The following is a 13,232-nucleotide window of genomic DNA, read 5'->3' as shown; positions in this document are numbered from 1 at the left end:
TTCTATTAATAATTAATTTTCGTGCGCTATCATATCCTATGTTTTTCCGTCAAATAAAATAATAGCAAGTAAATACACATTATATGTAATTAAACGTTTCAACAAAAAGTTTTATAAAATTCCAGCTAAAGGTGCTTTCGTTATATTAGAATCGTTGGATTAATTGTTTCATTAATTTCTATTAATAATTAATTTTCGTGCGCTATCATATCCTATGTTTTTCCGTCAAATAAAATAATAGCAAGTAAATACACATTATATGTAATTAAATGTTTCAACAAAAAGTTTTATAAAATTCCAGCTAAAGGTGCTTTCGTTATATTAGAATCGTTCGATTAATTGTTTCATTAATTTCTATTAATAATTAATTTTCGTGCGCTATCATATCCTATGTTTTTCCGTCAAATAAAATAATAGCAAGTAAATACACATTATATGTAATTAAACGTTTCAACGAAAAGTTTTATAAAATTCCAGCTAAAGGTGCTTTCGTTATATTAGAATCGTTGGATTAATTGTTTCATTAATTTCTATTAATAATTAATTTTCGTGCGCTATCATATCCTATGTTTTTCCGTCAAATAAAATAATAGCAAGTAAATACACATTATATGTAATTAAACGTTTCAACGAAAAGTTTGATAAAATTCCAGCTAAAGGTGCTTTCGTCGGGTTGAGAAGTGTACGTTGGCACGCGCGTCCTTTCGCGTATTATGGCGGGATAGACCGTGAGTATAAGGATGGAAATTAGGAACCGTCTAAAGTTTGATAATTAAGAGAGCACTATTCGCTAGAGTGGTTTGTAAATTACGACGGAGAGTGCGCGCGTGGTTTAGCTACCGTTATCTTCTATATACGTGATATCCTAGCACTACTGCACGTTAACTTCGACCTTCGATCCGGTCTTCGCAGTCCTCTCCGTGTTCCTTGGCTGGTGCAGTTAATGCCACTCCTATCCTCTTAAGATATCGCATTATCACTAAGGAGCTTTCCGCGCAGGACGAGGAACTCTCCGCAAGTATAAAAGTGGATCGGATTAAAACTTAACGTGGATCTTCGCATAATTGCATTTCTAACAAGCACGCTGCCCATTGCGACGAGGCAGCGAGCAGTGACCCTCCTCGATTACACGAAGCTCTATTAAACAAAGTGTCGGGCCTGTCCGCAAGCCAAATCCTTCTTGCGGCAAAAGCTCATTAGAGCGATGAAACTCGCTCTACCAAAACTAGTGATATTTAAGTGAAACCGATATATCGAACCGATAATTCTGTTTTTCTTCTTAAAAGTCAATTATATTATAAAATTAAAAGTGTCAGTGAACCTCTTTGAGATTCATACAACATATTAGCTTATCGTTTATTTATTTATTTATTATTTTATATTTTTGAAATGAAGGTATCGATTTATTCTTATATTCTGTAGCGCACAATCTAGTTCGCTGTTCTTATGCCATTGTGTTTAAATTCTCTTCACGTTCCCCCCATTAATTATCTACGTTCGGTTTCGCGAATCTATCGCTCATGCAACTTCTGACTGAAGCTCGGCGGTGAAGTTAACCAAAACTTATATCTAGTTTATGCACCTGTCTCTTCTCTCTTATAATCTCTGTAAACGCGGCTGTGGCCTTTGCCGCAAACTGCTATTCCTGCGAGCGCGAGATTGCAAGCCGCTGCGTTGTAGAATTCGCAACCTGAAGCACCGAGAAGCATATCAGGTTTACGCACCGCTGGCATCATAATACCAGGCGCGATTCAACATAGTTAGCGCATCTTCTACTAAGATCTGTCGGTAACGAGCTCAACTTTCGACGACCAATTATCGCGAATAGACTTTAGCGTGAGCATTCATGACCATTCTACTCGTATTAAACCCCCGAGTTTCTTAAGTGCAAGATACCGGGTCTTTACAGAAACATAACTAGCTCTACTTACATTCCGCAAATGGTAAAAAAGTTATTTATACCTTTTAATAGAAATGATTAGTGGAAAAAAATGTTGCATAAACTGAAATATATCGATATAAAGATCATATAAAGAGATATATTTTTGTGTAAGCATAGCTTGCTTTTAAATTAATTTGTCGAAAATTAAATGAACGATGTATGAAGATAGTTATAAAAATAATTATCTGGATGAAATTAATTCTATAAATCGATAATGACACTTCACGATGTGTTTTTCATTGTATATAATATATAGCATCGACTTATGAAGATAATTCTGTATCTAATATTATATGATATGTTGTTCTGTATCTAATATTAAATGATATATTCAATATTATGCTCATTTTACTCTATTATTTATGCAAATGGCAGAAACCTAATTATGAGCCAAACACTATTTTAACGACGCTTTGCATTATTTTACGATCTACGTATATATTAAACTATGTACATTTGTTGGATTGTAATTCCTAGTATTCTATGTAAATTCTAATCAAATTATATCCTTGCTTTCAGGTAATCCATGGCGTGCACATTGAGCCGGCACACGAAGTAAAGAAACGAAGCATCAGTCAACCAGTTCGCATCCTGCTATCTTACGACGAGAGCGTCTTTAGGTGAGTCAGTACACATTTGTATCTACAAGATTCAACGAGATTTGTCGACGATATGAAATTACAAAGTTAAGATCAACTGTGCATTGGAGTACAAATTAAGTTTACCTTACAAGCATGACAACTGCGTTAATTATTTTAAGCGAACAATCGAAGTACGGGAATTTAGCTCTAATTTTGTTTATATGCAAATTTGCAAATGTTTCTGTTCAGCAGCTAAAATGTAAGATAAGAAAGAGCTTTCACGATTATTTCTGTTCTTATTCTACTTTTTAAAAATTACATTTTTATAGCAAACGCCGATTAATATTCAAAGAGACATATTTGCAAAGATAATGTAAACTTTTTAGTACGATTTAACCTTAAAATAGTCGTTCAATTTCTTGGGTTATAACATATTACAGGATCATTAAAACGATTAAAACCTTGGAGGAATAATTTTTCCGCTCCAAGAAATAATATTTTTATGCAATGAGTTTATACGCTTCGTAATTTCTTTACCTCGTAGTAATTAATTTTCTATATCCTCCTATGCTCACAGCTCATTCGAATAATTAAATTCTTCGTCGACGTCATCTTGTCATCATGTCTACCGCGGGTGTGTCTAATTTGCTACGCATTTTATATTACACTATACGGTGGAATTTTTGCACGAAGCTAATTTACTAAAGTGCCTATAAATATCTTCTTCGTAGCTTAATTTTAAAATAGTGGCAGAAATTAGCTTGACCATATCGCGTAATTTTTTTACTTTCATTACCGTACGACATTTTCGGGTTACCTGTCGTTTACTCGCATCGTGAAACGAACAATACGACAGTCTCTTCCTCCCTTGCGAAAATAGTTTCTATCTTTAATTGCTATCGGCGACATTATTTCCGATGCGCGCGAAAAAAGATTACCGCAATGTTATAGGAAGCTTTTTAAACGTTTTATCGCGAATATTTATTTTTATCGCGTTTTTGAGGAATCTACTTGAATCAAGAGAGATATTGTCTAGCGTGAAAATTCCTTCGCGAGTTTCAATATTGCCAGGCAACGTTTTGAAGAGCTACGATAACGGGGCACTGGGAACGGTGTATTTTGAATTATTATTATTATTTGTATTATTTTCTGTAAAGTTCTGATATTTTTGCCTCCGGTATTTCTCAAGTAGCACTCTAGAAATTTAGGTACATTGCGGATAATCTCCACCGCATCTCTTAGCGTCTTCTCCTGCAGTTCCTGTGGAAGGTAATGCGTTAAGGCCATAATAGCTGGAAACATGATAAGCAAAGATACGGTTACTGCGCTAAACGACGATTCCGTAGTAGCTGGTGTGAGATAGTATCAGGATAGTATATGATATTACCATTAGCACTCCATAATGATGCTTATGCATTAATAAATAACTACTTTACTTGGATTACAATTTAATATAATATTATGTGTTCGTCGACAATTAAAATTTTACCTACAAGTAAAAATCATAGAAATAAAAATGTACATATTAGTATTTTTCTTTAAATCGCGAGATTTATCATTAGCGAATAAAAGTTTACTTTGTTTTCCATTTGTGCCAATCTTATCATGAGTCATCTTCGATTTAGAATAACCGTCATGTAAACAGCGGACGTCCTTGGAGACTCATAAAACAATTATTTTTATTGTCGCACTCGTTTATTTCAATGGAGGTAATATTGCGTCAATGTCACGTAACTGTAACCGCAGCCGCCAACCTATTAATTTCTAAAATAATATCTCGCTCGCGTAGAACGTGAGTTCGAGTAGCGTCAGCTTCGATCTCGTACAATCTCAGAAACGCTTCCATTCTCGTGATCGTCAGATAAGTCGATGTACCGTCGTGTCATGGAGCACAACGCGGCGACGTAAACCGTTACGAAACGACTATTGCGAACTCCTATCTTGCCAGCGATTCACAGACCATTGACCCTGTTCCCCCAAGTTTGACGCGGCATGCATATAAGCGGCGTTTTCTTTCTCTCTTCATGTTTTGTCGTCGCAAACGTATAATTATGTCTTCAGGCTGACGCATATATTAACGATATTCCACGGTAGCTCGGTTGGAAACATCGTCACTTTATGCCGGTTGTGGTAAGGATCCCCATCGTTTCCCTGAGTTTGCCAAGACTTTAGCGCAGTTTTTACACTATTGTATTGTATACGCTACTTGCATTACTTGGATTGGAAGCGCAATCCGAATAAGTATGCACTCGATCGTGTTGGCGAGTTTCGTTATCTCGAATCCGGGAGAACGAATTTTCATTATTGCCTTGAGCGAAATAGAAAGATTATAATGAAAAGCTCTTGGCCGGAATATCGCAGGAGTAAAATACATATATATTTTTATTCGCGAGATAATCGAATATTGTAACTGCAGACAAGCGTAAGTAATCGAAGAAATAGAATAATAATTCGAACCAAAGTTAACTCAGATGTTAACATCGGAAATCGAGAGTGAACACCCGAAATGTGTCATCTCACATGGCGATGATGCGGTTCGCATAAGGCTCAGTTTAAACTGTCGACCGGCGCAACTTTTAACTTCTGAGAGCAAAAGTTCACAGCAGTTGTTAAATGCCTTCGTGGCACTCGGCGAAACTTTTGGAGTGTCGGCCTCTATGAGTTTCTACGTTGCATTAACCGCGCATCTTGTTCTTTGGACGTGTATTCATCTGTAAACAAGATTTTGCCTATGCACAAAAAACTTTTCGACGTAGTCAGTTTCCGCGTAAATATTGTAATATGGTTTTAACGACGTCCTATTGAATGTGAAGATTACAGCATATACTTGAAGCATCTTCGGAGCTGAGTTAAATTGCACCGTCATTTATCAATGATTTTGATAATAATCCGTTTAATTAACATCTTTTCATCATTTATTTAGTCTCTTTTTTATTTGCATCTTATAAGTGTATTTTTTTTAATCTTTAGAATAATGTTTTAATTTTAGAGATATTATAATAACAAGTGTGTAGAAATACATGTAGATACGTGAACAGCTTCAAAAGTTAGACTGACATAATGTCACACAATCACGTTCGGCTATGACACGTGTGTATAAAAGTCTTGGACCTCTAGTTTTCGCGAAATAAGGTCACGTAGTGTTGTACAGGTGCGCGACAGCGTGTCGTTATGCATCGTTTCCTGTGCACCATTATTATATCTATGTCGCGCCGGAATCGTCCATCTATCTATGGAAGAACATTGTGATGGATCATCTCGATTTAACTTTCTTATGTGCAACACTCGTCAAATATTGACGATGAATTGCGCATTACATAATATCGAGATATTACAATGATATTTGTAAAACGTACAATTTTCAAATGTATTTTTTTAGAAACATGTGTTAAAAGTTAAATGAAATCTTTTACAAAAACTGCTATTTTTCCTCCGACTAATAAAAAATTGCATTACAAAATTAAATATTGTACAGTTAACATTTTAACTCGTGAATGATTTTAATTTTAATTGTATAAATTACAAAATGTTGAGAAATATGAGGTATGTGTCGGAATGATCGAAAAATAAAATGCCACGTATAGAAGCGAAACTTTTTTGTATTCCAATTTTTATTTTTAAGTAAATTACTGAATAGTTTTTCTGGATTTTTTTTCCCCTGAAAAATTCAATTGTATACAGCCACATTGTGTATCATTGGCAATACCATACATAGCGGTATTTCAAAACGAACCAAGCGAATGGTAACATTTCAATTGTCTCATTTTCACTTTTCCGTTTTGGATTAAACGTGGAAATATCATTTTCACACATCATGCATAACTATACAGCGAAATATGTGTATGGTGTAAACTGTCGGATATGTCATCGAAATAAAGTTAGTTTTAAAAACCGCTTACATATTTATACACATACAACAAGAACAATTCTCTATGATATAGAATTATCATACAGATTGAAAATTCTCATTTGCACCTAACCAGAATATTTTTGTTTTCGATGCTGTATTATTAACAGATTCGTTTGTGGATGAATATAAATTATACGAGCAGTGTGGAATAATAATAACGTGCAACGCAAATAGCAAATTAATTAACGTATGAGTCAAAAGTTAAAATATAGCGAATGGATTTAACTGAAAAATAAAAAAATATAACTGCCTTCACAAATACAACATGGAATGAATTTAGGGAGCGATAACTGAACTAAATTTCATTGCATAATAGATACATTACCACACGCATAACGCATTAGCACGTTAAAACATTTTATCCGTCAGAATGATATACTGGCGATCAAATATTTCCTCTCATTTCCAGCAAATCGCTATTTTACTAATGCGGTGAGCCAATGTCTTTTTCTCAGTCTCGCTTAATAACCCCGATTATTAATTCCTCGCCTGTTTTTCATATTCGGTCGTGCTTGTTATTTGCGAGTCGATTTAACGAGCGATATCTGCGGCGGTGATTACAATCGGCAATATTTTTTGTAGAACGATATGGTCATGTTATATTGATAAAGCACTTGTGAGTATTGCGCGTCTCTCGCTGCGGGCATAGACTATCTGCAAATAGCCAAAATTTCTGATTGTATACGTATGTGTCCACGTTTTATGTTTCCGAATACGTTTCGACCGGATGTACCGAATTGATCCGATCAATTTCTGTTACATTTGCTTTATATAAATAGCTGTGTAGACACATGGGAAATATATGTTCGAGAAATTAATTCTCTCATGTATTTAGGCCTCGTACAATATTCTATTTAATATGCAAATAAAGATGATTCCAAAATTTTTATTTTACAAAATTTTATTTAATTTATTTATTATTAATTTAATTTAATAATTTAATAATTTATTTATTTATTAATTTATTATTACAAAGTTTTATTTATTTATAAAATTTTATTTAATGACGTTTCAATTAAATTTCTAAGATTCCTTTAGAAATTCTCAATATATAAGTAGCAGCATGATAATAGTATCTATCTTTTTTATTTGAAATTTCCTCATTGACTCAGATAAAAATGTAATTATACAAGTCACTTAATTGAGCGAAATGCGCTCAATTTTCGGTAAATTGCGACACATCCGAATTTCGGTCGTCCCTGCCTAGAGACTACCTTGTCCCTTGTAATTAATCGCGTTTCCTCGTTACCGATAATTAATCCCGTGTCGACCGTACGCGGCGAAATGAAAAAAAAGCTCGAATTAACCAGCGAGGAGAGATCCATCGATATTGTCGTTATTCGACCGTAGGGCGATTCCTCTCGGGAGATCGTATAGTTGGCGAGAGCCGTCCGACAGAAAGCGACGGAATTTTCGCTGTGTAGCGTCCAAAATTTGGCCGCGTGCCAGAGAAACCGCAGTGACGTTGTATAAAAGCTCGTTCGCAGTTATACGGCCTTATTGAATTTCGGCATCGGTACCGGCGTTGGAAATGGAGCTCTCAATCTAGGAGTTTATCCATAACCGCACATGTGTGCTCTTATTTTATAGATTTAGTCATCGAATATTGCAGCATAAATATTTTCATGTTTAAATTGTGGAAAATCTGGACACACGAGTGCTAAAAGTGAAAAATCGGGATAGTTAATTTAGCGAAAACCGCGGATACACGCGTACATACACCCAATTTTCAAATATACGTAAATGACATGGTTTAAAAACTACTTTTTTACTTCGAGTAATATGAGATACAGTGAAGTACTTAATTACAGATAAGATATTGCTATTTACAAACTTCCACGTTAATACTGCTGTGCGCAGGATGCACAGTCTTCAATATAATTGCGCATATTGGAATTCCATAGCGCTCTTCTCTCTGCAGAGACGTGATGCATTAGCCTTGGTAGTTCGTTAAGCGTAAACGGATGATATCTCAAGCTTGAAAGTTAGAATATTCCGCGTCTACGTACGATACATATTATATTTGCGTTTCAACACACCTCGTCTATCTTTATTCTTTGTGAACAAATTCTTTCAATCGACTTTCTATGATTATTTCAGTAGCTGTTACTCTTTAGTGTTACCGTTTTAACCTCTCAGCTTTGAACTATAACACTAAAATTTGTTGATTTTACATGCAATCTAATAATCGGATAGAATCAAGTTTACAGGTTTCACGGAAACTTGAATTCGTTGAGCAAAATGAGTTCTCAGAATATAACAGAAGTAGAAATCGCGTAGACTTACTTGTTTTCGAAGATTGTATAAACCAATTTGAATAGATCTTGATGACTTCCTCGCCCTGATTGACGAATAGCGTGATATTGATTATTTCGAATACAGTTCGGGGAGTTATGAACCCGATGAGAGGTCATTTCTGTCTTCGCGCTTTCAATAAAGCATCGCTTTTGAAGAAGTTTTAGATTGATATCGATATTACTTCCGAAATTAAACCCGGCTCGCGTACGAATGTTTGCACACTCGTTGGCATGACTGCAGTATGGGATGTAACCATTTGGATTTTACGAGTGCACATATTACTTCCGCTTTCAGCAAGGTAGTCGGGAATATTGTAAGCGTGAAAAAAGAATGAGCCACCATGTTTTTCATGTGAGTCTCCATGCGTGTATATATATATATTCGATGCCAGCAGCTGTTTATAAAATATAAGCTTTTTCGAACAACACGAGCGTACCCGAGCACAATTTTCTTGGACAAGTTTACAAGAAAGTTTTCTAACGTTGTTATTGGACTACTATATTTCGTTTTAAACGGAGAAGTTTGTTACGTTTCTGTCATGAAACCCCACTCCCAAATTTATAGATTTTATATATATTATTATATTAAAGTAAAATTATTTTTTGATCAGATATAAATTTACATTCTCATGCGAGAATAAAGGATTTAAATGCTTGCTGTTAATATCAATATTATCGACATATATTATTATTTACATTACATATTATTATTTACATATTTGTTTTCGTTAAAAAGTGCACGTTATTTAAATAGTTTTAGATAGGAAAAATAATTTATAGATATAATGTTCTCATAAAAAAATGTTCTTATTAATGTAGAAACTCTATCCGGTCCAAGGAATACAGAAAACGTTTGTTCATTTGTTAAAATGAATTCACGACGTAGCACACAGTCAGTTCTCACGGGCGCGGTTATTCGCAATGAAAGTGTAGAAAACACGGTAAAGGGAAAGAGTCTGGTAATTTTGTGCCCTTTGTGCTCGTTCCCATGTGCATATTTATGTGCTCCTGACCCAAGTGGCGTTTCATCAACGGGCCCCAGTTAGCAACAATTTCTAAAACGTTAACATCCTTGCCTCTGCATACGAAAACGAGCAGTGTGATACTGATAGTTTGTTTGCTGCATGGCTAGTTTCCTTTATCCGCGTGCTCATCTCTAATTCATGTATAAAAACGGAGTAAAAGAGCAAAGAGAATAGCATATAAATGTGTGTGTGCTTATATATATTAAAGTATATATTAAATATAATTAAATAAAATTTATCTTCACATATATATTTCGAATTTATTAAAATATCTTTACAATGTTTTAAATGTATATTATATTTGAATGATAATAATTTAATTTGAGTTATATAAGAGAAAAAGAAAGATTCCAAAAGAGAGCTAAAAAGATATGATTTTTATTAGAATACTTTCCATTAAAATGAAGTATATTTATGAAAAATACAATAATTTTTACTAAATATAATCATGTGATAATTAGAATTATTCGTATTTATATAATACGTTTATACAATATATTCATTCATTTTTTAAATATATTGAAAGTTATTTTAAAAAGCTGATATAATTTTGCATACGTTTAAATTTGCAAAATCTTTATATTATATATAAATATATATATATATATTTATTTATTTATAATTTATATATATAGTAATTTGCGCGTGAGATATATACATATTGATAAAACGGAAGGTAATTGGCTCGATGTTAAAAGAGCACTGAATTTACATTCTGCATGGCCACATGAAAAAAGAAATGCATTCTATGGAAAAGTTTCTGATAATATTTCTCAGGAAAAATCTATAGTTGAAAAACTTTTCTTAAAGGCGAAATTTTTTCAGAGGAACTTTCTATTATAAAGTTGTTCGTGAGGGTTAAAAGAGAGGACTTTTTTGTAGGTGTTGTAATGGCTTATTGTTTAATATACTTTATAATTTATAAGACATTATTCTTTTAGCTTGAAACAATTAAAAAATCCGAGTTTTACAAAAGAATGTCTTTTAAAATCTTCACTTATATATTTACACTTAATATTTAAATTAAATAAAATTACAATCTAAAATAGATTTACGAAATAAAATCATATTCTTTTAAAACAAAAAATTATTGCTACATATTAATATATATATAAAGCTAAGACAAAAATATGCAACAATAACCAATTATATAGAATTTTCAGCTAGATTTTTTTATATTTTAACACAACAACATGACCATGTCAAAGATAAAAAAATTAGTGTATTTATTTGTAAAAAAATAGTATGTCAAAAAAATAGTATGTTTGTAAAAAAAATAAGTAATAAAACCAAATTTTTTCTTTCATTAATTTACGCTTTGAGAGATGCTTTATACTTTTATATAGATCACCCACACATATCTACACACATTAATATATACTTATAAAATTCGTACAAATTTAAACCGATTAAATTGTTGTTAATAAACGTCGGTTTAATTCCGGAGCGCACCAATTTCACATTTCACGAGTTGCCTTTTCACGATAGTGTCAAAAACATCGTAAACCGTGAAAGCCTGTAATTTTCTGGCTGTGCTGTTCGCCACTTGTATGTCTACATATAGCCACGTACGACAGAGACCAATGCCAGCGGCCATTTATAAAATATTAGCGAGTTGGCGTTTTTCAAAGGAAGCCGAGTCGATGTGCGACGCGTGTGCCCGCTTCTACGTCAAAGGTCTCGCCCTAATTGGTTGTTTGTATTTGCACGTAAATTATACGTTGCTATTTTCTTCTCTTTTTCTCCTTCTTTCTTTTTCGTTCTCTTTTTCTTTCTCTCTCCCTCTCTCCGATTTTCTCTCTTCCTTTTTCGCTTTTTCTTTCTCTTCCTCTTTCATCGACATATCTACTATCTTTCTTCTAATAAATGTTTACCTTGTCGTTTGTGTAATGCGGTAACAAATTGGAATACTCTCGAGTGACATTCGTGTAAATTTACAATTTTACTTATCGATCGTAAATTAAAGTATAATATCTATAAATATTCTCAATATATTTGATAGTGTTTACAAGTATAAGTCAGTAGATATTCAACGGAAAATATTGAACTTTAATTAAGAGACTATTTTTAAATTAACGACGCTAAGTTTAAGCGAAATTTCGTGTGAGCATTAATTTCGACGGTATTAATATAATACTGAAATATGTTTCTCTTTACGCGTACGCTTATATTACATTTGATATACGATTCGCGTATATTTCTCTCATGAAAACGAGCAACATCTTCCCAAATATTCATAAAATGATACATGTACAATACGAAAAATGTTTAAATATATATTAAGCCGAGAATTGTCGACCATAAGCTACGCGAATTAAATTATAGATCAGATAAATGATAGTACCATCTTTAGTATAGTCTTTCATCTTTCTTGCCATCTTGAAATTACGCGATTATTAGTTGGAATTGTAAGATAGCGACGATTAGACAAAGCCCTGGATAAGCTTCTGATTATCAATTTGTGTTATTAATCGAGAGGAATCGATCGCTTGGAATTCGCATCGACGTCACGGACTCTCGCTATTGCAATCGTGATATACAGTTCCTCACGAAATGAGTCGGATGGTGATACACACAGTTAAAATTGGTAGAAATTACATTACTTTCTCAGCTTTCCGTGTAACTACGGTATAGCTCCCCTATCTATCGCAAGGCCAACTCTTACGCCTTTCTACGCTGCTAATGAACGAAACTTTCCTATTGCTTTTTTAAACAATACTCTCCTCGCCGTTAAACTTCCTAACGAACTTCGGCAATCGCTTTATCCCGTAGTCGGGGTGGCGATGTATTAAAAGACTTTCCCGAGTACCGAAGGGATGTGAGAGGGTTCATGGCAAGGGTACGCGCGCAGACGAAAGCATACCCTGCGAATATCGAGAAAACGGTACAGATCTGGAAAGAAACTGGGGATAGAAGTCTATCCCGAGCTTGTATGTTCGCGAATGAATCTAATTTAAGACGAAGGTACGTAGATTGCTCGCAATTAATGATGTTTATTATTACTACTAATATTGAAATATATTCACGATTAGGTAAAGTTTACTATATTCGATAGTTCTCCAACTCTTTAGTATTCTTTTTTATTAATATTTTCTGTCCTTGAGATGTTTGAAATCTTAAAGCTTAAGGTGAGATTCCTGATACATTCGTAAGATCGAGTTTCTTCTTCTTAAAATCTTTTAAATTTGTCATGAAATAAAATAATCTGTCATGATACGGGAATATTCGCGCGTAATTAAAACGATTTTACAGCATTAAAGCTGATGATCCACTTTCTAGACTGGCTTTTCAGGAACCAATAAATCGACTTCTTTCGACCAATTTCGTGAGTCAATATTGTCCTTTGCATTTTGATTAGTGCGAACGACCAATGAAATCTTTATTTCGGTTCGCCAGTTTCAAGATATCTGCATTTCCTATCAACTTGAATTGTTGTAAGATTCATCTCGTGCTATCTGTTCTTCGAAGCTCGCTTTG

The 13,232-nt window shown here is 33.8% G+C and overlaps 1 protein-coding gene across 1 annotated transcript in view; it reads left to right on the top strand.

The window, feature by feature from the left end:
- The window catches only part of LOC105250414 (leishmanolysin-like peptidase), a 253,427-nt gene that overhangs the window by 114,447 nt on the left and 125,748 nt on the right, over nt 1-13,232 (top strand). The window contains exon 3 of the mRNA XM_011256489.2: nt 2,462-2,562. Within this exon, the coding sequence (XP_011254791.1) occupies nt 2,462-2,562 (101 nt within the window). The remainder of the gene's footprint in view (nt 1-2,461; nt 2,563-13,232) is intronic.

The sequence above is a fragment of the Camponotus floridanus genome, unplaced genomic scaffold (assembly GCF_003227725.1).
Source record: "Camponotus floridanus strain SB8 unplaced genomic scaffold, Cflo_v7.5 scaffold1, whole genome shotgun sequence".
Lineage (NCBI taxonomy): Eukaryota > Metazoa > Arthropoda > Insecta > Hymenoptera > Formicidae > Camponotus > Camponotus floridanus.
The sequence above is the reverse complement of the archived record's forward strand: the minus strand, read 5'-3'. Positions and strand labels throughout refer to the sequence as shown.